This window comes from Rhodotorula paludigena (assembly GCF_050403205.1).
Source record: "Rhodotorula paludigena JCM10292 DNA, Rt_paludigena_JCM10292v1_ctg15, whole genome shotgun sequence".
NCBI classification, from domain to species: Eukaryota; Fungi; Basidiomycota; class Microbotryomycetes; order Sporidiobolales; family Sporidiobolaceae; genus Rhodotorula; species Rhodotorula paludigena.
In genome coordinates, this window is record NW_027481443.1 from 17,854 (window position 1) to 41,074 (window position 23,221).

Genomic DNA, 23,221 nt, shown 5'->3' on the forward strand with positions numbered 1-23,221 from the left:
CCCATTTACTTCTTCTGGGCGGCCACGACCTCTTCGCGCTCCTGGAGCGCCTCCGCGACGTAAGGCAGCGAAGTGAGCTTCTTGTGCCATGCAGCGACCGACGGGAACTTCTCCTCGGCATTGATGCCCTCGGGCAAGAGCATGTTGAGCCCGAAGTTGTCCCAGGTAATGAAGGCGAGGTCGGCAATGGTGACCTTGCCACCGACGAGGTACTCGCGGCCGGAGAGGACACGCTCAAGAACGCCGAGGACGCGGGCGACCTCCTGCTCGTAGCGGTTGATGGCGTACGGGATCTTCTCCGGGGCGAAGCTGCGCGAGAGGCTGTCAGTGAGGACCGTTTTGATCTAGCGCGTAGCCACTGAGCAACGCACAACTTAAAGTGGGCCGCCTGGCCAAAGTAGGCGCCCTGGCCGCTGGCCTGGAAGTAGAGCCACTGAGCCTGCTCCGCCTGCTGCTCAGCCGTTGCGCCGGCGCCGAAACGGTTCTCCGTGTCGTACTTGAGCTGGAGGTAGACGAGGCAAGCCTTGCTCTCGAAGACGGTGAAGTCGTTGTTCTGGTGGTCAACAAGACTGTGTGCAAGTTGTCAGCTCGGCTCAGGAGACACTCGAAGATGGGACGCACGCCGGGATGCGGCCGTTCGGGTTAATCTTGAGGAAAGCCTCGCTCTTCTGCTCGTTTGCGCCAAAGTCGAGGTACTTGGTCTCGTACGTCAGGCCGAGGGCCTTGAGGAGGAAAGCAACGGTCCAGCCATTGGGCTGCACGGACACGTTTCGGCAGGAAGAAGTGGGGGAGGGGTCAGCGCGCAATAGGCGGCATGGGCTGTTGCCAGGACGTACACCTTGAGCGTGCGAGTAGAGCGTGAATTGAGCCATCGTTAAGTGGTATCGGCGGGGTGCAGGAGCGAGGGCGAGAGGGACAGCTGCGTATGCACCCGGTTCAGTTCATCGGAGCGAGGCATCCGACGCGCGCGGGTCGGGCCTTCGCCGTCGCCCTCGAAATGCCTGGGGAAGTTGCGCGCACCTGAAGGTAGCGAGAGCTGAGTTCACCGGTAGAGACCAGGGCAGAACAGCCGGAACCGACTTTCGGAGTAGGCTCGCGAAGCAGCGATGCCCGCAGAAGGTGACGAAGCAACGTTGTAAGCGGAAAGACAAATAAGGCAAGTTGCCGAGGTTTCCCCGAGCTTCTCACCGAATGCCGAGCCGAACGAAGCGATTTGATTGTCTTGGAAGCGTGCGCGCTGTTGGGAACAGACGATGACAAGGACATGGGAGCGGAAGCCCAAAAAGAAGAGAAGGTACAGAGACCCGCACGACAGCTCGCCTGCTATAAGAAGCGACTTGCTCAAGGTTCCTTTGCACAAGCAGCTTGTCAAGGGATAAGGAGGTCAGACAAGAGCAAAAGCAGGAGGGAGAGAGATGAGCGAGCAAGTTGCGAAGGTCGAATGCGGTCACAAAGATTATGTTTCCGCGCTCTGTTCAACCCTTGAGACCTACGAGAAGCCACTCGGTCTAGTGTCAGGAGACTCTTAAGTGTACGGCGGAGGAGACTTCAGCACACCAAAGTGAGCCAGAGTCTGCGGACATCGCGCGATTCCGTCAGTTCGCTGCCGCAACTTGAGAAGGGCAATCGACCCTCGCAGACCCACCGTCCAGCGCGCTCTGGACGCTCCTGCGTGCTGTGGCACATTGTCTTGACAGCGCCTTACGCTTCTTGGCGCTACAATGGTGGCTCGTTCCAGCCTCGCTGTTGCAATCGTCAACCTGTCGTGCCCCAATCGACGACATACAGACGGAGCGCGCCGCCTGCACTTGCACTGAGCGGGGCGGGAGGATGAAGGCTGCAATTCGTACGCCACAACCATGGGCCCGGTCTCGTCACACGCGGCTGAAGCGAAAGCGGCATGCGGTGCTCGAGGGCGTACGCGTTAGCGCCAGATAGAGTACAAGCAGGAGTCAGGCGGAGAGCGAGGAGCGAGAGAAGCGGCGAGTCGAGACGGAGATGTTGGCTCGGTCAGCGGAATAGGTGCACATCTTGCCCTCTCTCGGCAGTCCGGGCGGCGTTGTGCAACGTGCAGAGGCGTCGGCGACGTAAAGCAGAGGGGCTACAAATAAGCGACAGGGGCGTACTTAGTGGCACATGAAACAACCGGCGGAGAGAGCGAGGCTTTTGCTAGAGAGGACGGAGCGGGATTGGGAGACGTCGTGCCGCAAGGCTGCCAGAACGAACGGCATGTGCGCCTTGCGAGCGAGGAAGGGGGGAGACCGGGAGGGCTCGTTGCTATTGCGGGTGCCCTTGCAGCGCCGACAAGTGCGTGAGGTGCGATGGCGCTCCAACGGCGTTGAGCATCGGCTGCTGCTGGTAAGGCTGCTGACTCGTCGTCGACACGCTCGACATGGTAGACGAGTACGAGCTCTGGTGCGACGGCGGGAGGTCCTCCGACGTCAGGCGCTTGGCGTAGACCTGCCAGCCGCGGAGGAATTCGGGCGGAAAGTTGGTTGGGCGGTGCGGTGCAAAGCGCGTCTTGTCCGTCTCGGGGTACTTGATGAGCACTGTGGGCTCGAAAGTCAGAGCGAGCCCCTCGAGATTGACCGAGAAGCGCGACGCACAGTCTTCGAGCGGGATGAAGCCGCGACGCGTCTCAAGTCGACTCATGATCCGGCTGTCGCGCTTCGTCATGTGCATCGTCCACGCGGTCGTGCACGGCGGGTACGGCGCGAGCTGCTTGAGCGCGCGGTCGGCGTTGATCGCGGCAACGTCTTCGTGCACACGCGCGACGAGCGTCTGCATGAGCCGTGTCGAGGCGTCGTACGACTCGCCTGCACCCGTCGGAAGCGTGATGGTGACGTGTAGCATGCCCCACTCAAGCTGCGGGGTGGCCAAGTGTCAGCTCGAGTGTCCGGCAACGGAAGTGGCAAAGAGCGCACATCGAGCTCGGCGAGGATGAACCCCGTGAGCACTTTGCCCTCGCGTATCAGTTTGACGTCGCTCTTCGGGCTCTCGACAAGCGGCGAAGGCGGGAGCTGCGCCTTAGGCTCGTCCGGACTCGACTGCCCCGCGCCGGCCTGCGCCGCCGCGTCGCTCGTCCCGTTGCTGTCATGGCTTGCGTTGTTCTTCTTGCGGTTGCGCTTCTTGCGCGACGTCGGGCGCACCCAGCGCAGCGCAACGTAGCGCCGCGTGCCCTTTGTCGCTTCGATGTCGTCCGAGATGAGCGGCTCGTAAGTGCTGCAGAATGCACCGGGTCAGCCGAGCGCTAAGTCGAAGAGCAGAATGACGAGACGCACGTCCATGAATCGACGCAGAGCTTCTCAATCTCGGCGAAGCTCCGTGCAATGGGGCTGACCGACTCGAGCATGTCGGGCACGGCGAGCGTGCCGAGCAGGTTCGTGTAGTACAGGTCGCGGCACATCTCGATGAGCTCGGGGAGTTGCTCAGTTGGGAGCTGCGAGACGGGCCAGATGTCGCTGCGAGCGGCGCGGAAGCGCGGTCAGCGCTGCAGCGGATCGGAAGGACAGGCGAGAGCAATGACGCACTAGTCCATCTCGTTGACGGTCCCAACGCGAGTATGCAACAGCTGGCAAGTCCGTCGCCCTGGCGGGAAGAGCTGCGTGCATCGCCATCGACCAACACTGCAGGAGCGGGAGCACCGAGTCAGTCGGCACCGCTAAGCGAGCGAAAGAGCGAACGCGACGCACCCCTTGGAGCCGCCGCCGCCGCCGCAGTCCGAGCAGCGCGTATAGCGCGACTCGCAGTGCGTGCAGAGTACCTCGATCGTCGCGCCGACCGCCTCTCCCGTCGCGACGAGCTGAAGCGACCCGGTCGCGAGGTCGCGGCGGCAGACGTCGCACGCGAGGACACCCTCGGACTCGTCAACGACGCTCGCGCGCCGCTTCTTGTTGCTGCCCGCGATGACGGCGTGCGACGTGAACCCCGAGCGGACCTTGCCCGGCGCGGCCGGCGGCGGGCGCGTGTCCTGCGTCTTCGGGTCGATCCCCTGGTACCGGTCGACCGCGGCGGAAAGCTGGTCGTAGTACGTGGCTTCGCCCGCGTACGCATTGATCGGATTCGACAGCGAGCCGTCGGGGCGGCCGCTCGACGAGCTCGGCGGCGCGGCGACACAAGACGTGCAGTAAAACACGCCGAGGTACTTGCTCGCATTGTCTCCTAGCGCCTTCTCGACGGGGCCGCCGCGGAGCGTGAGGCGCCCGATCCTGCGCCGGCAGTTCTGGCAGTCGTACTCGAGGTCGACGGCGCGGCGGGTGCTCACCGCCGTCGAGGGGCGGCGGGCCGAGCCGTCGTCAGACTTGCTGTGCCCCGTCAAGTCAATCGTGCCGAGCTTGGTGCGGTTCGCGGCGGCGACGAGGACGGCCTGCGAAGGCGGCGCGTTCGGGTCCGGCGGAATGTAGGGAGAGCTCGGGTCGGCCGGGAACGTGGGCGACGTCGGCGTCTCGACGCCAAGACCATTCGGCGCTGCGTAAGCCAATGTCGCCTGCGGAGGGATGGTCGGAGTGGGAGGGAATTGCGTGCGAGGGGTCGGTAGATACGAGAACGACTGCGGATAGGCGGACGACGAGAACGGTTGCGCGGAAGTCGATGCATACGGTGCGGGTTGCGCGGGCGACGAGTGCGAGAACATCGGGGTATACGCAGACGGCGGGAACGACGAGTTTTGTGGGGTATAGGGCAGATAGGCGGGCGCGCCGTAGGGGACGTAGGCAGGCTGCGGGCCGCCGGCGCCCGGGAACGAGCCGCTGAACGGCGACGGCGACGAGTTCGGGCGAGCGTCTCCAGGTCCGCCGGACGAGCCAGGAGGGCCGCTGGGGATGCCTGTGAACGGGTTGGGAAGCGCCGGATAGAAGTGGCTCGCAGCAGGGGGCGGCGGCGGCCACGACGAGCCTGCCTGAGGGTACATGGCACCGTGAGCCCCCCCGGCAGACGCACCGAAGCCCGCCGACGCGGCAGCGGCGTGGTCAGCGTTGGCGGCGGCGGCGCGGTCGTCGCTCATCGTCGGCGCGCTCGCACGGCGCAGGGCCGCGTCGGGCGCCGTCGGCCAGCCCCACGAGCCGAAGGAGCCCGTGTTGGGCTCGGCAGAGCCAGGCGTGGCGAGCTTGATCGACTTTCGGCGCCCGTCGCCCTGCCAGTGGTGCGCGCGGCCAGTGTCGATCTGGAGGCCGTAGCCGGGGCTGGGCATGCTCGACGCCTGCTGCTGAGCGGCGAGCGAGGCTGCGCCGGGCAGCTGCGCCCCAGCACCGGCGCCCATGGCGAGGGGATGGTGCGGAGGAGGGTGGGGGAGGTCGTGCGCGGGCGGCGCGGGGTGCGCGAGGTGGAGCATGGCGCCGTCGTGCGGCGCGGGCGGGTCGTGGTACGCCTGGGCGGGCGTCGGCGGGGCGTACGACGCGGCGTAGGGCGCTGCCGCGAGCGGGTGCGGCGGGTGCTGGGCCGGGTGCGAGGGCGGAGGGGCGCCGGATGCTGCTGCGGCAGGAGGGCGTGCACCCGCAGGATCTGCCGACATGCAAGCCAGGCGGGCGCGACTCGGGCGTTCTCGAAGGGCGGAGCAGCGGATTCAGAGCAGGGCCGAAAGGCTGCGCTCCCGTTCGCACTCGCTCGTAGCCTTGCGCTCGCGGGATCGCCAGAAACGAGCAGGCGCACCCGACGATGCAGACCGACCCTCTCACGCTAGTCTCACCGCCTGTGCCTGGATCGACCAAAGTGCTGAGACACCGTGTCTGTCCGTCCCTGCGCACCTCCTGTCGTCGTCTCGCACTCAGTGAGGACATCTATGCAAGCCACAGACGCTCCAAGGGATCTCTTGCTGCCGTACGAGACGGCTAGCCACCGCAGAAGCGCTTTCGTCGTCGCGCAGCGACCGTGTTCTCGCGCGCACCTTCCCGACCGAGCAAGTGCGACGTCGTTAGCTTCGTTCCTTCGGCTGAAATGAAGCGTGCCAGCCCGGGTTGCGAGCGTGCTTCCGCTCGCTGACGTTCGCCGCACAGCTCGAACGTCGGCCTTAGGTACCGGTACGGCACGGTCATCATTCGTCGCAGATCCCGCAGCATGGAGCCCTTGACTTCATCAAGTTTTCATTGTCGTCCCGGGAGAGTGGCGCTACGTTTCCCCGAGTCTGGAGCACACGCAGAGGAACGGAACGAGCCCAGGCGCCAGGAGCTTCTTTCGACACCGAAGGTTGCACACGGAAGCACGAGCGCCCGCATGGTGTGGAGCGGTTCCTGCGCCACCCCCTTGCTTCCGACGGCGACGCCTGCAACGCGCGAGCCCAGACCAGCGCGTGTTCCTCGCGCTTGTGCTTGCGCCAGCCAGGCGCCAGACGCTTGGGACCCGGAACCCTCGTCGCGCACTTGTCCGTGTGCTGCGTCGGGCGGCTCGGCACGCGGATCGTCAGCGCCACCCGGACACTTTTGTGGAGATTCAGAAGATCTTCCGCAGCGGCTCCGAAGCTGCCGAACTTGAGCCTCTTTTTGGATCCGCCGTCATGCCGAGCGAAAAAGCCCGAGAGGTGCGAAGCAGATGAGACGAAGACCTCGTCCTATCAGTCGGCAGAGATGCCGGCGCCCGCGCCCACCAGCAAAGAGCAGCGTATCAGCAACCGTTGCGCTGAGCAGCCGCAAGGTGCTGTACGGTGATTAATTTCCGCTCCGACGTTGGCCTCGCACGATCACGCAGCTCCATGTTCGCCTCGCTCGATCAACCGCCCGCTTTCGCCGCTCGTCACCCTGCTCAGCCCGTGCGAGGCGACCTGGACTCGGCTTCAGGTTCGGCGGATCGGAATGGGCGGGGACGGACTCGTTGCTGGCGTCGGCGGCCGAGGAGAAGCGTCACGCTCGGGCGAGCGGGTGAGCTGTTAGCATGCAGAGGACAGCGGGCGAAGCGTCGGGCAAGGGATGAACTCGGCACTCGAGTGCCCAAGGGGCGGCAGCAGCGCCACAGCCTTACACGGCAGAGGCAGCAAAGGGCGGTCGTCAAGCGCTCGTCCTCCTCCCAACTTTTGCGCTGTCATGTTCTACCGCTTCCACTCGCTCAGCTTCGCACACGCCATCTCGTGCGGCGGTACGCCTGGCCACAAGCGATTGCTCGCGAAGGCAGTGAAATCTCGCAAACCGCTTTCGCGTCTCGCATCCTCATCCTTCTTCCGAAATTGTTCTCCCTCTCTCCGAACTCCCATCCTTTGAAGAGCTTCGCATTCCAAGGCTCGCGACTCTTGTTTCTGCTTGCAGTCGGTGCTGTGCCACGTGCCTCCGCTGCTCCTGTCCTGCATTCGCTGACGTGTCCGTCTAGGCGTGTGCTTCCGTCAGCGCGAACCCTTGCGTTCGCCCGCTTGTTCAGCTCGACACTTGCTGACGCTTGACGACATGACTCGTCCCTCTGCTTACAATTCGCTTTGTCACCTCTCGTCACCCCGGACGCGCGGGTCAGCGAGGCACATGGCTTCGTCTCCAGGCCTCGTCCGGTGCTGTCTACCACGTCGTCCAATGCCCGCTATCAGCAGGTGCGCGCAAATTCCCAAGACATTTGGGAGCCTGGGCGCAAGTAGTGCAGACCGGCGCTATGGATGGCTTCCGCCGACGAACTGACCGCAGTGTGTCTACAGCTATCACTCTCTCCATTGCTCCTACGCCGCGCGACCCCTCTCAGGATATGGCTCAATTCACACTCTACTCGCACGTTCCTGGTGTACGTCCCGTCGACAGCCCACATGGTGTGTTGCGCGCTGACCCCTCCTCCACCCTTCCGACACATGGCGATGTAGCCCAACGGCTGGACCGTTGCTTTCCTCCTCAAGGCCCTCGGCCTGACGTATGAGACCAAGTACCTCGACTTTGGCGCAAACGAGCAGAAGAGCGAGGCTTTCCTCAAGATCAACCCTAACGGCCGCATCCCTGCGTGAGTCCCGTCTCCCAAGCCTCCTTCAGCCGAGCTGACGTCTTGCGCGCAGTCTTGTTGACCACCAGAACAACGACTTTACCGTCTTCGAGAGCAAGGCTTGCCTCGTCTACCTCCAGCTCAAGTACGACACGGAGAACCGTTTCGGCGCCGGCGCAACGGCTGAGCAACAGGCGGAGTTGGCTCAGTGGCTCTACTTCCAGGCCAGTGGCCAGGGTCCCTACTTTGGCCAGGCGACCCACTTCAAGTTGTGCGTGGCTCTCCAGCTACAAGTTAGACAAGACGATCCTTTCTGACAGTCGTGCGCGCAGCATCGCTCCGGAGAAAGTCCCGTATGCCATCAACCGCTACGAGCAGGAGGTCGCCCGGGTCTTCGGCGTCCTTGAGCGTGTCCTCTCGACCCGCGAGTACCTCGTCGGCGACAAGGTCACCATTGCCGACCTTTCCTTCGTCAGCTGGGACGACTTTGCCCTCACCAAACTCTTGCCCGAGGGCGTCAGCGCCGAGGACAAGTTCTTTTCGGTCGTCGCATGGCACAAGAAGCTCACTTCGCTGCCTTGCGTCGCCGAGGCGCTCAAAGAGCGCGAGGAGCTTGTGGCCGCCCGGCAGAAGTAGACGCGCGAGCGTTGAACAGCTTGTCAAAGCAGTACTACTTGGCATCTGAGCGTGCGACCCTTCGTCGCGAGAAGGTGAGAGCGGTTCGCGGAGGTTGCAGACTTCAGCACGCCCAACACGTCCCCAATTTGCGCAACAAGCGTCTCTGTAGCTGAGATTTTGGCGGTTTCGTGAGCGCCGCGAGGGGCACAGTCGTTCCGGCCATGCGCCCCGCTGTTCTCTCCACAAGAGACCATCTCCCCTTCACGCCTGGACCGAAAGCTGCAGGTGTGCAAGTACAATGCGCTAAGTACAGTACACGACTCTCCCTCTCACCTCATCATCAAGCGCCTCCGCGCTCAGCAAGCGCGAAATGAGTCCCGCCCTGCTCCTCACGGCTCCATCGCCACCTCCCCTTGCTGCTGCTGCTGCCCCGTCGCTCCACATGCCGCCTCTGCCTGCGTCGCAGCGTCCTGCTTCTTCTGTCGCTTCGCCGGTCCAGGTCCGTCCGTCGCGTCGGCGCCTGGTGGCCGGGTTGCCGAGCTGGATGAGGGGGCTGAGGAGGAGGAGGAGGAGGCGGGGTCGGCGAGGAGGCCGCGGAGGGAGAGGTCGTAGACGACTGTAGGGAAGAAATGGTGATCCAGCGAGCGAGAGGGGTTGATGCCGGGGTGCGCATGCGGACGAGGCGCGGGGGCGCGTGGCAGTGACGGAGAGGTTCAGCAGACGAGGGTTGGAGAAGGGGGGAAAGAACCGGGACAAGATCAGCATTTCAAAAGCACCGAGCGAAGGTAGCCGCAACACCGCAACGCACCCTCTTCGAGGCGCTTGACGTCGTACTTGATGCTGTCGAAGCGCTTGCGAAGCGAGTCGTTCTTGAGGTTGAGAAGGCCGAATGCGTTCCTGCGCCATTCAACGCGCGTCAACTCTGCATCTCGGACACCGCGGATTCAAGACGCACGAAAGCTCCTTGGCAAAGCTGTGGGGCAGGCATGAAGGTCAGCGTGAAAGAAAGGAGCGCTACAGGTACAAGAACGGACCGCGCGTATTGCGACGGCGCAGCGTAGTCGCCGAGGGTGACGCGGTTGATGGCGAGGCGGGACTACAATTGTTCAACCATGTCAGCGAGGGCGTCGGGCGTACAGGACAGAGTGCGCACGCACGAGTTCGTTGACGAGCGAGATGAGGCTGTGCAGGTATTCCTCTGTCGAGAGGAAGAAGTGGTCCTTCCACTCGTCCTGGACTGCGGGAAGGAAATACTGCGCGTCAGCACCAAGGAGTAGCGCTGTCCATGCGAGCTGGACGCACTGCCGAGCTGCTGCGCGACCTCGTCCTTGGTTGCGACGTCGTCTCGCTCGAGGAAGACGCGGTAGACGACGATGTAGCTCGCCTGCTGGATGGCGCGGGTGAAGCCGTCGTTGTAGCGGTAGAACTGCTCGGTCGGAATGAGCTGCGCGAGCCTCGCGAGGGCCGCGCGGAGCGGAGGGAGCGTCGGGTCGAGTGCAGCGAGGAGGGCGGGGACTGCGCAGACGGGTCAGGTCAGTCTGTGTGGCCGTGTCGGGCCCTGGCACGCTCACTCTGATCCTGCCTGTGCGAGTGCACGCGCCCGAGGACGGCCAGACTCGCACGCTCTGCCTGCTCGACGTCGCGCACGGCGTCGCGCACCGTCTCGCGGAGCTCGGCGTCGCGCTGGAGCTGGTCCTGGAGGTACGAAAAGTCGACCATCGTGCTCGCGCGGGGCAGAGTCGAGATGTCAACGTCGACGGCGGAGGGCAACTTGCCGCTTGCCTTGCGACACTGCGCTCACTCCCGCTCAAACTCGCTCAGGCTAGCTCGGGACAGTCACAGGCCGATTCACGCGAGCTACACGACTCGAATCCTGCTTGCCCCGCTCGACCCGACGCCGCGACATTCTCGCCAAGCACCGCCTCGTCCTCACGACTTGCGCGTCTCTCTCGGTGGCAACCCGCTCGACAGACTAGCACGCAGCTTGGAAGCACTCAGACGATGGAGTCGCACTTCCTCGACATCGGGCGGCACTGCTCCGAGGACAGCTGCAGGGTGCGCACCCTCCTCCTTCTCCCGCATTCGGCGGATCAGGCTGACACACCCTTCTCCCGCAGCAACTTGACTGTGCGTGTCACCACTAGCTTGCTACAAAGCCGCTCTGCCGGACAGAGCGTGTTTGCTGACCGAGATACGCGGATGCAGTCCTGCCCTTCTCGTGCCCGTCATGCCGGCAAGACTTCTGCGCCGAGCATTGGCGTCCTCCGACGGGTCACAAGTGCCCCAAGTACGACCCAGAGCTCGCAGACGTGCGTGCGGTCCCTCACATGCTCCGTTCGAAGCGCTGGAGGCTGAATCTTCCCTCTCCGACCTTCCGCGCATGCAGAACCGCATCCCGTCCTGCCCGCTCTGCGCCACGCCCATCTCCTTCCCGCCCGGCACAGACCCCAACATCCCCATGGACGTGCACCTCTCGTCGTCGTGCCCGACCCTGCACCCTCACCTCGCGTCCTCCACCGCCTCTTCCGCGCGAAAGTCGCCCAACGAGTGCCACGCGCCAAAGTGCCACACCAAGATGGTCGTCCCAATCCAGTGCCACGCGTGCAGGGAAAAGTTTTGCCCGCGGCACCGCTTCGCGAGCGACCATGCGTGCAGCGGAAGGCAGGCCGCCGGGCCGCCCTCTTCCGCGGCGAAGGGCGCGAGGAGCGGAGGGACTTCGGCGATGAAGAAGGTCTTTGGCGGGTTGGGGAGCAATGGCAAGAGCGGCCCTGCCTCGAGCGCGAGCATCGCCGCCGCCGCCGCCGCGCGCACGCCGGGCCTCGCCGGCCTCGCCGCGCTCCGCCGCGCGCAGCAGGCCAAGAAGGCCGAGTCGGCGCCCGCCGCGCCCCTCGGATCGTCGGCCAACCCGCTCGTGCTCGACTCGTCGTCCGGCGACGACTCGGACGTGCAGGTCGTGCGCTCCACGGCCGCGACGGCGAAGAAGGAGCCGGCGAGCGGCGGGAAGAAGGTCCTCGCGCAGGCGGGGCTCGCGGGCAAGACGAACAAGCGCGCGGTCGCTGAGCAGGAGAGCGCGCGCAAGGCGCTCGAGATGCGCGCAAAGAAGGGGTCCGTCGCGCTTCTTCTCCTATCGCGCTCTCGATGCACGCAGCTGATCCTCGGACAATTGACGCAGTCTGCTTACGAAGGAGGAGAAGATTAAGTACGCGACGATGCAGGCGGTGGCGGCAAATGGAGGTAGTGGAGGGAAGGACGGCAAGGGTACCTGCACCGTGTGTTGAACTCGCAGCAGAGCTTCTCCGCTTCCTGTCGGATCAATCAGCGCCCCACCTCGTTGTTGTACTCTCCACCGCATGCATAGCTTGTCTTGAGTCAAGTTTCTCGAGAAAAGACCGGATCCCGCGAGATTGCGATGATACATGCTCCAGCCCGAGCGCCACGCTACATCTCCTCATCGAGCAGCTTGAGCAACCGCTCGAGCTCGCGCTCGCCGTCAAACTCCCAGATCCACTTCATCCGGCTCTCGAGCGCCCCCTTCATCTTGGCCAGGTCACTCCCCTCCGGCCCGAGGTACTCATACAGCATGCCGCCCTCGTGCGACCACCGCTGCACCTTTGCCGCGCGCGGGTGCCGCTCGCGCTCGTACACCGCCAGCATGCGGTTGATCGCCGCCGTGCGCGCCGCGCCTGTTGAGCGTTGGATCGACGGGTGCGCGAGGAAGGCGGCCATGAAGAGGGCGTCCTGTGAGCGTGGGACGCTTCGATCAGCCTAGAGCTTCACGCAGCGCGCAGAGAGCGCGTGCCCGAGACATGCAGACAGGAAGAGCAGCGCACCTCGATTGCCTGGCCTGCGCCTGCACCGCAGTCTGTTTGCGCAAGAGCCGTCAGTCGAGCTCCCGTGTTCACGAACTGCGTGCAGGACTCACGAGGGGTCGTCGCATGTCCTGCGTCGCCGATGAGCACGACACGGTCGTCCGTCACGACGTCGAGGCAGTTGATCGAGAAGATGCCCCAGATACTGCCCGTCTCGATGCACTGCGCGCCTTCCGCTTCATTAGCACCTAGTCCGCACATCCGCCAGCAAAGGGACCGATACACGCACCCCGAGCAAGTCGCGGCACTGCTGGTTGAAACCGGCAAAGTCTTCGAGCATCTCCTCCTTGGGCCTCGGCTCGCTCCACGGGCCCGTGTGGTTCCCGAGCTTGGCGTGCTCCTCGTCGCGCACGAATGCAACAATGTTGATGAGTGATCCACCGCGCACGGGGAACGCTGTTGTAGAAAAGAGAGAACGATGAGAAGGCCGGCTCACGCTAAAAGAGATAAGGGGAGCGACGCACTGAGAATGTGCCTCCCCTGCCCGCAGTGCATGATATTCTCGGGCGCCTCATCGCCAAAGATCGCGTTGTACTTTTCGCGCGGGATCAGGCCGCGCCACGCGATCCATTCGGCGTACCGGGCACGCTGGAAGTCCATGTCCAAGCCCTTGCGCTGGTACAGGCATCCGCGCAGGAGCGACTTGATCCCGTCCGAGCAGATGAGGACGTCCGTCTCGAAGGGAGGAACGCCCTCGTTCTCAAAGTGGATTTGGACGCCCGTCTCCGTGGGAGTGTACGATGAGGCGCGGCGATTGAACACGGCGATTCCTTCGGGCAGCTTCTTGATCAGGTGGTTGAGAAAGTCGGCACTGCATTCTCTCACCGTGTCAGCCGTACACCTCACCAGCAGGACGAGGGCGCCAACTGACCGGTGAACGTTTCCGCGAGCAGCATCCTTCCCGCGCACCTGCAGAGCATTTCCCGTCAATCAGGTGCGCCCGCCCAAAGCAGCCTCGACACGCACGTTTGCAAACGTCTTGCCCTCGTTCTCGCCCGCCTGCCCGACGCGATACTCGAACCAGCGATCCGGGTCGCTCCCCGGCGGCGCCGCGACCTTGTCGAGTTCGTCTCCGAGGCCCATGCGGCGCAGCGCGCGCTGGCTGTTGGGCCCAATGCTGACGCCGGCGCCAATCTCGCCAAACTTGCTCGCCTGCTCAAAGACGCGGATGTCGAGCTGCGCGCCGAGCTGCCGCTGCTGCTCGAGCGCGAGGGCCGCGCAGAGGCCGGCGATGCCGCCGCCAACGACGGCGACACGCAGAGGTTGTGCGGTCGTCATGCTGCTGCTTCTGTTCGAGCGTCTGGTTGCTGACCTCTGTAGAAGGAAAAGCGGGGACAGACTGTCCAAACGAGAGAAGACCGTCGGCCCGATCGAGTGTGGTGGGGGAGCCATTCAGGGGCGGCTTCGCCGCGTGCGAGTTTCCGCTCGAGTCGGCCTACGTGAAAGCCCCCGAAGCCGAGCCAGGAGACGCAGCGGAAAGTGCAAAGCGTCGGATGGCAGCAGAACATGCGTGCCTACAAGCCCAGGAGAAGCATGCCGTCGTCGTCTTCGTCACCTCCGGCAGCAACGTCTTCCGCACGTCCGTTGAACGCCATGTCGCGCTCTTGTTCCAGCATACCGAAGTGTGAGTGAGCGTGCGCAAGCGTCGATGTTGGCCGAGCGAAGCCTGCAAAGCGGTGCGGATCGGAGTCCTCGTCGGAAGCCTCGTCCTGCAGGTGCTCGTCGAAGGGCGAGGGCGACCCGTCGAGACGCGAGCGCTGCAACGCGACGAGGCGTCAGCCACTTCGAAGCGAGAGAAGCTTCGGAGGGAGCACGTCGCGGCCCACCTTGTCCTCGCGCTCGAGCACGAGCTCCTCGTCCTCTTCCACCTCCTCCTCCATGCGCCTGCGCTTATTCCCCTTTCCCTTCCCTTTCGCACCCTTGCCACTCTGCGCCCCCGCGCCGCGCCTCTTAGGCTGCTTCTTCCCCGACCCGGTGGTTCCCGCACCCGCCTTCGCACCCGCTTCGTTTGGCGCAGCAGCGACCCACGCGTCCGGCGCGAGGGCGTGCTTCGAGAGGAGGAGCAGGGCGGTCTCGAGCGCCGACTTGGCGCTTGGGGCGGGCGGGAGAGGCGGAGGCTGGTCCGGGTCGGGCGGGGAAGCGGGCGGTGAGGGGGGTGCGGGCGTGCGAGTGAAGTGTGTCGAGATGTGCGCGGTGAGGGTCTGCATGGTCGCAGGGTGCATGAGAAGCTCGGCTGTTTCGATCTGGTACTGCACGCGCGATGGCATGGACGTAGCAAGACGGGCCAGTAGACCAACTCACCAATCCGAGCAGCGCAGCCGACGTCTTGACCCCGTCCGTCTCCGGCCCGTCGCCCTTGCCGCCCGATAGGCCGAGGATGTTGCTGAGCGAGGCCGCGATTGAACGCTGCGCCGGGAGGTCGTTCGTGATCCTCTGCAGATAGCATTCGAGCCTCCGTCAGCTCGTGAGGACGCGTTCGTGCGCCTGATGCAGATGCGCACGTCGATCCAGCGCGGGTTGAAGCAGAGCGGGAAGGCGACGACGAGCTTCTTGGCGAGGCGGGTGAGCGCGGCGTCGACGAGCGCGGCGAGCGTGAAGTGGAGCGCGGCGGGAGACAGGAGCTGCGTCGCGAGCGTGATGGACGGAGGTGCAGACTCCAGCAATTGCGATGCGCTCTGCGAGGGGGCGACAGGCGTGCGCTTCGTCTTCTTGCTGCTGCCGCTCGGAAGGGGAGTCGAAGTGGAGCGGAAGCGGAGAACGACGTCGATCTCGCTCAGCTGCGGAGCGGAACCAGCCGCGCCGCCTGGCTCGCACGAAGGGAGCGAGAGTGCGGCGGAGCGAGCCGAGCGAGAGAAAGCATGCAAGGGGACTGCTGTGCGGCTCGAGCCGGTGAGCGAGAGTCCCGAGACGGGAGCAGGTGAAGCGGACTGGTGAGGCCCTGCGGAGACGCTGTGCACGGTCCAATACTGTCGAGTGCCAGCGAGGCCTTGTGCTGCAGGTAGGCTTGCTCGGTCAGCGCCCTACAGCGGGGAGGAGAGGGAGGTGTTCAGCGACAGACCGAGTCGAGCCAGGCGGTGACCTCGCGGATGAGCCCACTCGCTGCGAGGTCGTCTGTGTCGAGCTCCTGCTCGTCTGCGAAGACCTGCAGGCGCAGATCGAGCGTTGCCGCAGCGGGGAGCGAGTCGAGCGATGAAGCGGTGCGAGACGAGGCAGCGAGCGCGAGGGACGGCGCCGAGGTGTGCGGGCCCCTGTGGGTGCTCGAGTGCGTCCACATGCACTCTGCTCAGCCCTGGCCAGCCCCGTCCAGCGGAGTCGAGCGGGTGGGCAGCGCGAGAGCGCGAGTCGCTCGACAGAGACGGTCTCGCTCCCGCCTTGCGCTGCTCCCGGCGAGCTGAAGCGAGCATGGCCGTGTCGCCTGCACCCGACTCGGGCATCCCCGCGGGCCCAGACTCGCTCAAGCGCAAGGCAGACGCCATCGACGCCGTCGACTTTGAGCGTATGCTTGCCGCTCCTCTCCCCTCTCCTCCCGCGGGACTGACCAGGACTGCCGTGCAGCGCCCAAGAATGGCACCGTAGACATCGGCGCAGTCGACGTCGCCCAGCAGGACGACGACTCGGACGACGACATCGGGCCCATGCCGCTCCCCGCCGCAGACGCCGCCGTCGCAGCCGCAAAGAAGCGCAAGGGTGCGCACAGGGCCATCGTAGGACGACGAGCGACACCACTGACCGAGGACCCCACCCGCAGTGCTCAAGCACGAGAAGCTCTACCTCGACCACCTCCCCGCCAGCGACCGCTACTACAAGTCGTTCATGCACCGCGACACCCTCGCACACGTCGCCGTCACAAAGTGCGCACCCCTCCCTCGTGCTCCCCGCCGTGGCCCGACTCACTGACCTGCGCCGCCGCCCGCAGGACCAACTTCATCCTCACCGCCTCGATCGACGGCGTCCTCAAATTCTGGAAGAAGCAGCCCGAGGGCATAGAGTTTGTCAAGCTCTACCGCACCCACCTCTCGCCCATCGTCTCGGTCGGCGTCTCGCACGACGGCAAGAGCGCAGCGAGCCTCGGCGCCGACGTCGGCGGCAAGACGGCAGAGGGCCTCGACGTAAAGGGCAGCGCAAAGGTCTTTGACGTCGAGAACTTTGGTGCGTGCCCGTTCGTGACGCCTTTCCGGGCATGCGAGCTGACGGCGCCCTTGGCTGCAGACATGATCAACATCCTCAAGCTTCCGTATGCGCCGCGGACGTGCTGCTGGGTGCACAACCGCAACGACGGGCGGACCTTGCTGGCCATGTGCGCCTCGCTCTGTCTCTCCTGGATATCAAAGTACTGACATGGCGTCAACGCAGCTCGGAGTACGACTCGCCGGCCATCCGCATCTACGACGGGCGAGGGGACGGCAAGCCCCTGCACACGCTCACGTCGCTGCACCGGCAAAGCGTGCACCTCATGGCCGTGCGTCTCGCTGTCCCGTCGAGTGTGACACAAACTGACGCGCACGGCGGAGCAGTACAACGCGCTGTACGACACGGTCATCTCGGTCGACGTCGGCGGCATGATCGAGTACTGGGAGCCGAGCGAGCCGTTCGAGAAGCCCGACCGCGTCGAGTGGACGACCAAGGCGCAGACGGGCCTGTACGAGTTTAAGAAGGTGCGTCGCTGCCACCTCTTATTCGCGAAAGCCGCGCTGACCTCTCGCGCCCGCAGACCAAGTCGACGCCCGTCGCGCTCTCGATCTCGCCAACTTACGACTCGTTCGCAATCCTGTCGCTCCCCGACCTGCGCCTGACGACCTTTTCCTTCCTCACGGGGCGACTGCACCGCGCATACGACGAGTCGCTCCAGGCCGTGCAGGAGATGCAGCAGGCGGGCACGGCGGGCGTCGCGCTCGACTCGATGGAGTTCGGCAGGCGCCTCGCCGTCGAGCGCGAGCTCGAGAAACTCGCGCTCGACGCCGTCGTCGAGGGCCACGCCGGGTCGACCGCGTCCGTCGGACAGCCCGTGTGGGACGAGGGCGGAAAGTTTGTCCTGTACCCGACCATGCTCGGGATCAAGGGTTCATTTGCGGACCCACTTCTGCGTCTAGGCACTGGCCGAGCTGACGCATGAGTGCCCGCAGTCGTCAACACGGTCACGAACAAGGTCGCGCGGATACTGGGCAAGGACGAGACGATCCGGTTCAACAATGTCGCGCTGTACCAGGGCTTGCCCGACAAGAAGGGCGTCAAGACGATTGTGCGTGGTCTGCGCTGTCTGCCGGGAGAAACAGTTGGCTGACTCCGTGGCCCGCAGGCGATGGCAACGTCGGAGAACCCGCTGCTCGCCGAAAAGGACGAGCGGGACCCGACCCTGTTCTGCACGGCGTGGAAGCGACCTCGGTTCTACATGTTTACGCGCTCCGAGCCCGAGTGCGTCGTTCGCCGTTTTCCCGCTCCCGGCCCCCTTTCGCTCACCCGCTGTGTCGCATCCTGCAGAGACAAGGCCGGCGAGCGCGACGTGTACAACGAGAAGCCGACGCGCGACGAGATGACGGTCGCCGCGCCCGTCGCGTCGTCGGCGGGCCCGCTCCCGCGCAAGGCCGTCATCCACACGACGATGGGCGACATCAAAGTCGACCTGTTCCCGGACCAGGTGCCCAAGACGGTCGAGAACTTTGTCGGGCTCGCGCGCAAGAACTACTACGACGACATTATCTTCCACCGTGTCATCCCGAAATTCGTGCGTCGTCCCCTGCTCGTTCCCTCGCGCGAGGGGTTGGACTGACTCGGCGGTGCGCGCTCCTGCAGATGATTCAAACGGGCGACCCGCTCGGCGACGGGACGGGCGGCGAGTCGCTGTGGGGCAGCACGTTCGAGGACGAGTTCCACCCGGCGCTCAAGCACGACCGGCCGTACACGCTCAGCATGGCCAATGCTGGACCGAAGACGAACGGGTCGCAGTTCTTCATCACGACCGTGCCGTGTCCCTGGTGCGTCGCGTCGTACAATCTGCCCTTCGTTCCCGTGCTGACGCGCTTGTTTCGACGTGCAGGCTGGACAACAAGCACTCGTGCGTCTTCCTCCCAGTCCGCAGTCCTCGCCGTCCTTCTGACCCTATCCTCATCGCAACAGCGTGTTTGGCCGTGCGACCGGTGGCTTCGACGTGGTGCACGAGATCGAGAACGTGCGGACGGACAAGGGAGACAAGCCGTTCGAGGAGATCAAGATGACGAGCATCACATTCGAGTAATTGAAGGCATGCAATGCGCAGAAAATGTGGTGACAAGTTACGGAAACAGCGGCTCTAGATACAACCCTGGATGACCCTGGACGAATGGGATGGACGAAAGGTACAACGAAAGGAAGGGAGGCTGGTACAGCGACGAGTCGGATGCGGGCATGCGGACGATGCGCCTCTCACTTGAAGAAAGCAAAGAGACGGACTTCGACGCTGCGCCGCGCGATCTCCTCGACGCCCTCAGGCTTGGGCTCGTTGAGGACCTTGCACGCGACATGGCCCGTGTAGAGCGCCTCGCCGTTCTTGCCCATGTTCGAGTCGTAGCACAGGAGCATGAGCGCCTCGTCCGGCTGCTGGTGCTGCACGTAGCACCACTTCTGGCTCGGCGAGTGCGCGACCGAGTACGCCGTGCCGTACGAGCCCGCCATGCGCATGATGTCCTTGTCGACGTCCATCGTGCGGAAGTCGGACACGGCGAGCGGGTTGTTCGTGACGACGCGCAGCGGGCGCCACAGGTTGATGATGCAGCAGCGCGAGTAACGCTCGAACGCGTCGTCGCCTGCCGCGCGCTTGACAATCGTGCGCGCGTACTCCTCGTCCTGGTCGACGTGCGCCGAACCCGCGATCGCCTTGAGCGGGTTCGCGGCCGGCGCAAAGTCCTTCTCGACCTTGAGCTGCTGCTTGCCGAACGTGTCGGGCTGCCCCTCGCCGGCGTCGCGGATCACGGCGTTCCAGGCGATGACCTCGTCGGCGCCGAGGATGTCCTTGTAGAGCTGAACGCATTCCTCCTTGTAGGCGTCGGTCGCCTCGGGCGTGTCGAGACCGTCGTACGTGGCGACCTCGCTCGCGTGCTTGACGACGGCAAAGCTATGAAGAGACGAATCGTCAGTGCCGCATTCGCAAAGTGGGGAGAGCGGCGGGAGACGCACCCCATTTCCTCGACCTGCTGGAGCGGCGTGCGGCCGCCCATGCCAGCGTCAACCTCACCACGGAGGTCATGCAGCGGGATCGTGGCCTGGCGTGTCGGCACCGGGTCGTTCACGTCGAAGCGGGCGAGGTACTTCGCCTGCTCTTCGACGCTCAGCTCCGACTTGGGCACGCCAAAGTTGATTGTGGCTTCGAGACTGGTGACGAGACCCGGCATGATGTTACTGTGCAAGGTGTGCGTTTGAAGCTGATAGCGAGCGACGGAGAAAGGAGAGTTTCGCGGCGGCGGAGGATGGGGCGGTGCAGCGTGACCTTCGCTTCGATCGAGCTCTGTCGGGGTTCGCTCGACGGAAGTGAACGGCAGGATAAGCGACGCCGAAGGAGCCTGGAGCACCCGAGCGAGCGGATCGAGCTGGATTCAGAGGAAACGAGGGAAAAGCGGGCGACCCGGAGAACAGCGGACGGGCGACGACGGGATCCCAGCGCAATGGAAAAACCTTGTGGCAATCGACCCAAGTCAAGATGGGAGAGGCTGGAGAAGAAGGGGGGCCCGAGCGGCGAGACGGCGTCCCTCGCCGGCACCGCGTGTTTCGCCCTTCCGCGCCCTCCTCACTCCGCTCGCCCTGTACTTGGCTAGCCTCGTTTTGTCGTATCTCTGCGGGGTTGTCACACGCGCCGGCTCGCGCGACCCAGATCTCCTGCCTCGCCGCTTTTTCTCCCGTCGAGCTCCGTCCGCTCCTCTCTCCTGCTTCTCCTCCTCGCTTGATACCGTGATACGGCTGCTTCTCGCTGCCCTCGACTGTTGCTCCACATACGCTAGTGTCAAGGGTTCCTCCCCGACCCTTCACGTAGTGTCAACCCTCGCACTCCGATCAAACTCGCGTCGCCGCAACCAGCGCTACTTCATCCGACACCTGCCTTCCCTCCACTCTTCCGTTCAGCAATGGGCTTGCTCAACCGTCTTGAAGTGTCGGCCGAGGGCGACGGGTCCCGCTTTCTCGACAATGAGGATCTGCGCGCGACGCCGCCCGAGAAGCGCACTTGGGACTTCAAATTCTACTGTCTCTTCTGGCTTGCCGCCGTCACCAACGTAAGTCTGGCGTTGTGTGCACGTCCCTACCGCAAGTGCCGGCAATGGCCCGCCGGGCTGACCACGCCGCGATCTGGTTGCTCCTGCTGACACGCCCTTCTCGCGCTCAGGTGTCCAACTGGCTCTCAGGCAGCTCGTTCCTTGCGCTAGGCGTCGGATTTTGGCCGGGCGTGGGATGTGCCACAGGCGGCTTCGCCGTACGTACTCTCAGACCACCCGGCGTTGAAGGAGGAACTAACCCGTTGATCCGCAGATCGTACGTCTACCGCTGAACTCTGCACTCTCCGCATCTCCTGACACTTGTCACGCAGGTGTCTTTGTGGATGATCGCTTGCGGTCGTCCTGGCGCTCGCTGGAATGTGAGGGCGGTCTCTCCTGCGGCCTGACTCTTCCTCATGCTGATCGCGCGGTCTGGCAGATCGGCTTCCCGGTCGTTTGTCGCTCGTCTTTCGGCGTATTTGGAGCCGGGTGGCCGGCGCTCAACCGGTACGTCCCGCGTCACACCGCTCGCCCTGCATGTCTTTCGCTGGGGACTGACCGCCAATTTGCGCTGTCCCGCCGTACTTTTGCTGTTTCTCCAGCGCCTTCATGTCCTGCGTATGGCAAGGAGTGAATAGGTGCGCTCGCTCTGGTGAACGTGCTTGCCTTGCCGCTCTTAAGCTCACGGCTCCTTCGTTCCGATTGCCCTTGTGCTTCCACAGCGTCAACGGCGCTCAAGCACTCTACGTCATGCTCTATGCTATCTTCCCGTCGTTCCGTCACACTCCGAAGAACACCATGTCGAGCGGATCCGCCCTCACCTCGGTGCGTTTACCTGCAGCTCCGCCAGCCTGCTAGCTGCTCACGCTTTGCATTGACAGGGTGAAATGATCTGCTTCTTCGTCTTCCTCGTCTTCAACATTCTCATGTTGATGGTCGACGTCCGCAAGTGTATGTCCGGTTCGACAGCTTTGACCACCAGTCTTTCGCTCACTCACCTTCACCTTCAGGGATGCGCCTCACGTACGCTAAGATCGCAGTCTACTGCATCTCGTCGGCCGGCATGCTCGCACTTGCGGTCACTAAGGCCGGCGGTGTGGGACCTATCGTTACGCACGGCGGTTCCGTCACGGGCAGCGCCAAGCACTGGCTCCACATCCAGATGATCCTCACATCGGCCGCCTCGTGCTCGACCTTTGCCAGTAACGCGTCCGACTGGCAGCGCATGGCGCGCAGGCCGAACGACCCGATCCCGGGCCAGTTCTTCGGCTTTCCGCTCGCCAACTTCTTCACCAACGTTGTCGGCATGTTGGTCGCTTCGTGCTCGCAGCCGATCTACGGAGAGCTTGTCTGGGTACGTCTTTGTCAGAGCAAAGTGAGCCTTGTACCGCCTCGGCTGACATTGCGTATCACGCACCCAGAATCCCGTTACGTTCCTGAAGATGCTCCTCGAAGACAACTACGATGCCAAGCATCGTGCAGGTGTGTCCCGCCGTTCATCAGCTCGATTGGACCATACTGACGCAATCACCTCACGCCACTTTCTCACAGGTGCCTTCTTCATTGCGTTCGGCTTCGTCTTCTCTCTCCTCTTCTCGGCAACGGTCGAGAACGTCTACCCATGTGGCAACGACCTTGCCGCTCTATGCCCCCGCTACATCTCGGTCAAGCGTGGCTTCTTCATCTGTATCGCTATCAGCATTGCCCTCAACCCTTGGTACGTGACGTTTCCCCTTGCTTTCCATCGCCGCTTGAGTTTGCCTGACGGCTTTCACCCACAGGTACCTTTTGGGTTCGGCGGCCAAGTTCATCACCGTGCTCTCGTCTTACCAAATCTTCCTGTTCTCGTGAGTCGAGGCTTCCTCCGCTCGTCCTTTGAGCAAGTCTGACCACTTCGCGCGCCCGTTTCGAACCGCAGCATTGCCGCCATCATCATGGCCGACTACTTCCTCGTGTCCAAAGGCTTCTTTGTCTACAACGACCTGTACCACCGCCGCAAGGAGGGGACGTACTGGTACACATACGGCCTCAACTGGCGCGCCTTCGTCGCCTACTTCCTTGGCGGTGCGTGCTCGGTTTCCCCTTCAGTTTGTCTCATACGATGCTCATTCTCGCACAATGAACCAGTTGGATGCAACTTTGCCGGCTTCCTGAACAACCTCGGCGTCATCCACAACACCAAGCTTCAGCGGTCCTACTACTGTGAGTCTCGGCTCTTCTTTACACTTCCCCTGCACATTCACCTTCTACACACCTGGTTCCGAGTGCCGCATCCTGACGCTTCTTCTGTCCCAGTTGCCATCTTCTCGACGACCTTCGTCGCGGGCGGGTCGTACTGGCTCCTGACGCGCCTCTTCCCTCAACCGAACATGCGCGACTCGTGGTCCGAGCCCAAGGGTCTCTGGATCCCGCCCGAGTGCCAAGCCGCAAGCGAGGACACGGTCAGCGAGGACAAGAAGGAGGGCAGCATGGCGGCGGATGTGCAGGAGGTCCCTGTTCACGAGCTGAGGGAATGAGCGGGGTCGGAGGGGCTCGTCCTTTTTGTTCTGTTTTGTTTCGGTTCTCACGCGCCTCGGGTCTACGTAATCACAGTCTGTCAGTCCTTCCAACTGTTTCGTCAGGGGGAGACAGAGGAAGCGACCT

General features: G+C 63.9%; 10 protein-coding genes across 10 annotated transcripts; 4 read left to right on the forward strand and 6 right to left on the reverse strand.

Moving 5' to 3' along the window:
* Positions 1-5: 5 nt before the first annotated feature.
* JCM10292_005718 (glutathione S-transferase family protein) lies at positions 6-872 on the reverse strand (the record flags this gene model as incomplete). Its single annotated transcript, XM_076648324.1, has 4 exons — positions 6-309; positions 372-569; positions 622-755; positions 837-872. 4 exons carry the CDS (start codon positions 870-872, stop codon positions 6-8), a joined length of 672 nt encoding a protein of 223 aa, XP_076506013.1.
* A 1,405-nt stretch (positions 873-2,277) lies between these two features.
* Positions 2,278-5,509, reverse strand: JCM10292_005719 (uncharacterized protein; the record flags this gene model as incomplete). The annotated part of the gene is made up of 6 exons (XM_076648325.1): positions 2,278-2,549; positions 2,607-2,865; positions 2,925-3,222; positions 3,282-3,461; positions 3,531-3,626; positions 3,693-5,509. The coding sequence occupies 6 exons, from the start codon at positions 5,507-5,509 to the stop codon at positions 2,278-2,280; spliced, it is 2,922 nt and encodes a 973-aa protein (XP_076506014.1).
* A 2,141-nt stretch (positions 5,510-7,650) lies between these two features.
* On the forward strand, positions 7,651-8,511 carry JCM10292_005720 (glutathione S-transferase family protein; the record flags this gene model as incomplete). The annotated part of the gene is made up of 4 exons (XM_076648326.1): positions 7,651-7,686; positions 7,763-7,896; positions 7,949-8,146; positions 8,208-8,511. The coding sequence occupies 4 exons, from the start codon at positions 7,651-7,653 to the stop codon at positions 8,509-8,511; spliced, it is 672 nt and encodes a 223-aa protein (XP_076506015.1).
* Positions 8,512-8,882: 371 nt separating this feature from the next.
* JCM10292_005721 (translin) lies at positions 8,883-10,212 on the reverse strand (the record flags this gene model as incomplete). Its single annotated transcript, XM_076648327.1, has 7 exons — positions 8,883-9,109; positions 9,302-9,390; positions 9,449-9,466; positions 9,528-9,589; positions 9,651-9,730; positions 9,796-10,008; positions 10,065-10,212. The coding sequence occupies 7 exons, from the start codon at positions 10,210-10,212 to the stop codon at positions 8,883-8,885; spliced, it is 837 nt and encodes a 278-aa protein (XP_076506016.1).
* A 282-nt stretch (positions 10,213-10,494) lies between these two features.
* On the forward strand, positions 10,495-11,771 carry CUZ1 (Cuz1p; the record flags this gene model as incomplete). The annotated part of the gene is made up of 5 exons (XM_076648328.1): positions 10,495-10,548; positions 10,611-10,620; positions 10,699-10,802; positions 10,880-11,598; positions 11,666-11,771. 5 exons carry the CDS (start codon positions 10,495-10,497, stop codon positions 11,769-11,771), a joined length of 993 nt encoding a protein of 330 aa, XP_076506017.1.
* A 160-nt stretch (positions 11,772-11,931) lies between these two features.
* JCM10292_005723 (FAD-dependent oxidoreductase) lies at positions 11,932-13,640 on the reverse strand (the record flags this gene model as incomplete). Its single annotated transcript, XM_076648329.1, has 7 exons — positions 11,932-12,231; positions 12,324-12,355; positions 12,416-12,524; positions 12,592-12,758; positions 12,827-13,173; positions 13,234-13,271; positions 13,329-13,640. The coding sequence occupies 7 exons, from the start codon at positions 13,638-13,640 to the stop codon at positions 11,932-11,934; spliced, it is 1,305 nt and encodes a 434-aa protein (XP_076506018.1).
* Positions 13,641-13,876: 236 nt separating this feature from the next.
* On the reverse strand, positions 13,877-15,636 carry JCM10292_005724 (uncharacterized protein; the record flags this gene model as incomplete). The annotated part of the gene is made up of 6 exons (XM_076648330.1): positions 13,877-14,119; positions 14,189-14,563; positions 14,664-14,795; positions 14,864-15,234; positions 15,291-15,354; positions 15,421-15,636. 6 exons carry the CDS (start codon positions 15,634-15,636, stop codon positions 13,877-13,879), a joined length of 1,401 nt encoding a protein of 466 aa, XP_076506019.1.
* A 128-nt stretch (positions 15,637-15,764) lies between these two features.
* On the forward strand, positions 15,765-18,594 carry JCM10292_005725 (WD40 repeat domain-containing peptidylprolyl isomerase; the record flags this gene model as incomplete). The annotated part of the gene is made up of 14 exons (XM_076648331.1): positions 15,765-15,858; positions 15,918-16,049; positions 16,111-16,213; positions 16,279-16,511; positions 16,572-16,659; positions 16,716-16,821; positions 16,877-17,017; positions 17,074-17,422; positions 17,486-17,601; positions 17,659-17,774; positions 17,841-18,084; positions 18,153-18,334; positions 18,397-18,414; positions 18,477-18,594. The coding sequence occupies 14 exons, from the start codon at positions 15,765-15,767 to the stop codon at positions 18,592-18,594; spliced, it is 2,040 nt and encodes a 679-aa protein (XP_076506020.1).
* Positions 18,595-18,761: 167 nt separating this feature from the next.
* Positions 18,762-19,726, reverse strand: JCM10292_005726 (uncharacterized protein; the record flags this gene model as incomplete). Its single annotated transcript, XM_076648332.1, has 2 exons — positions 18,762-19,449; positions 19,512-19,726. 2 exons carry the CDS (start codon positions 19,724-19,726, stop codon positions 18,762-18,764), a joined length of 903 nt encoding a protein of 300 aa, XP_076506021.1.
* A 726-nt stretch (positions 19,727-20,452) lies between these two features.
* On the forward strand, positions 20,453-23,094 carry JCM10292_005727 (uncharacterized protein; the record flags this gene model as incomplete). Its single annotated transcript, XM_076648333.1, has 14 exons — positions 20,453-20,599; positions 20,710-20,796; positions 20,911-20,958; positions 21,018-21,085; positions 21,181-21,216; positions 21,301-21,403; positions 21,460-21,529; positions 21,589-21,932; positions 22,000-22,060; positions 22,130-22,295; positions 22,360-22,425; positions 22,497-22,642; positions 22,706-22,780; positions 22,874-23,094. 14 exons carry the CDS (start codon positions 20,453-20,455, stop codon positions 23,092-23,094), a joined length of 1,638 nt encoding a protein of 545 aa, XP_076506022.1.
* Positions 23,095-23,221: the final 127 nt, after the last annotated feature.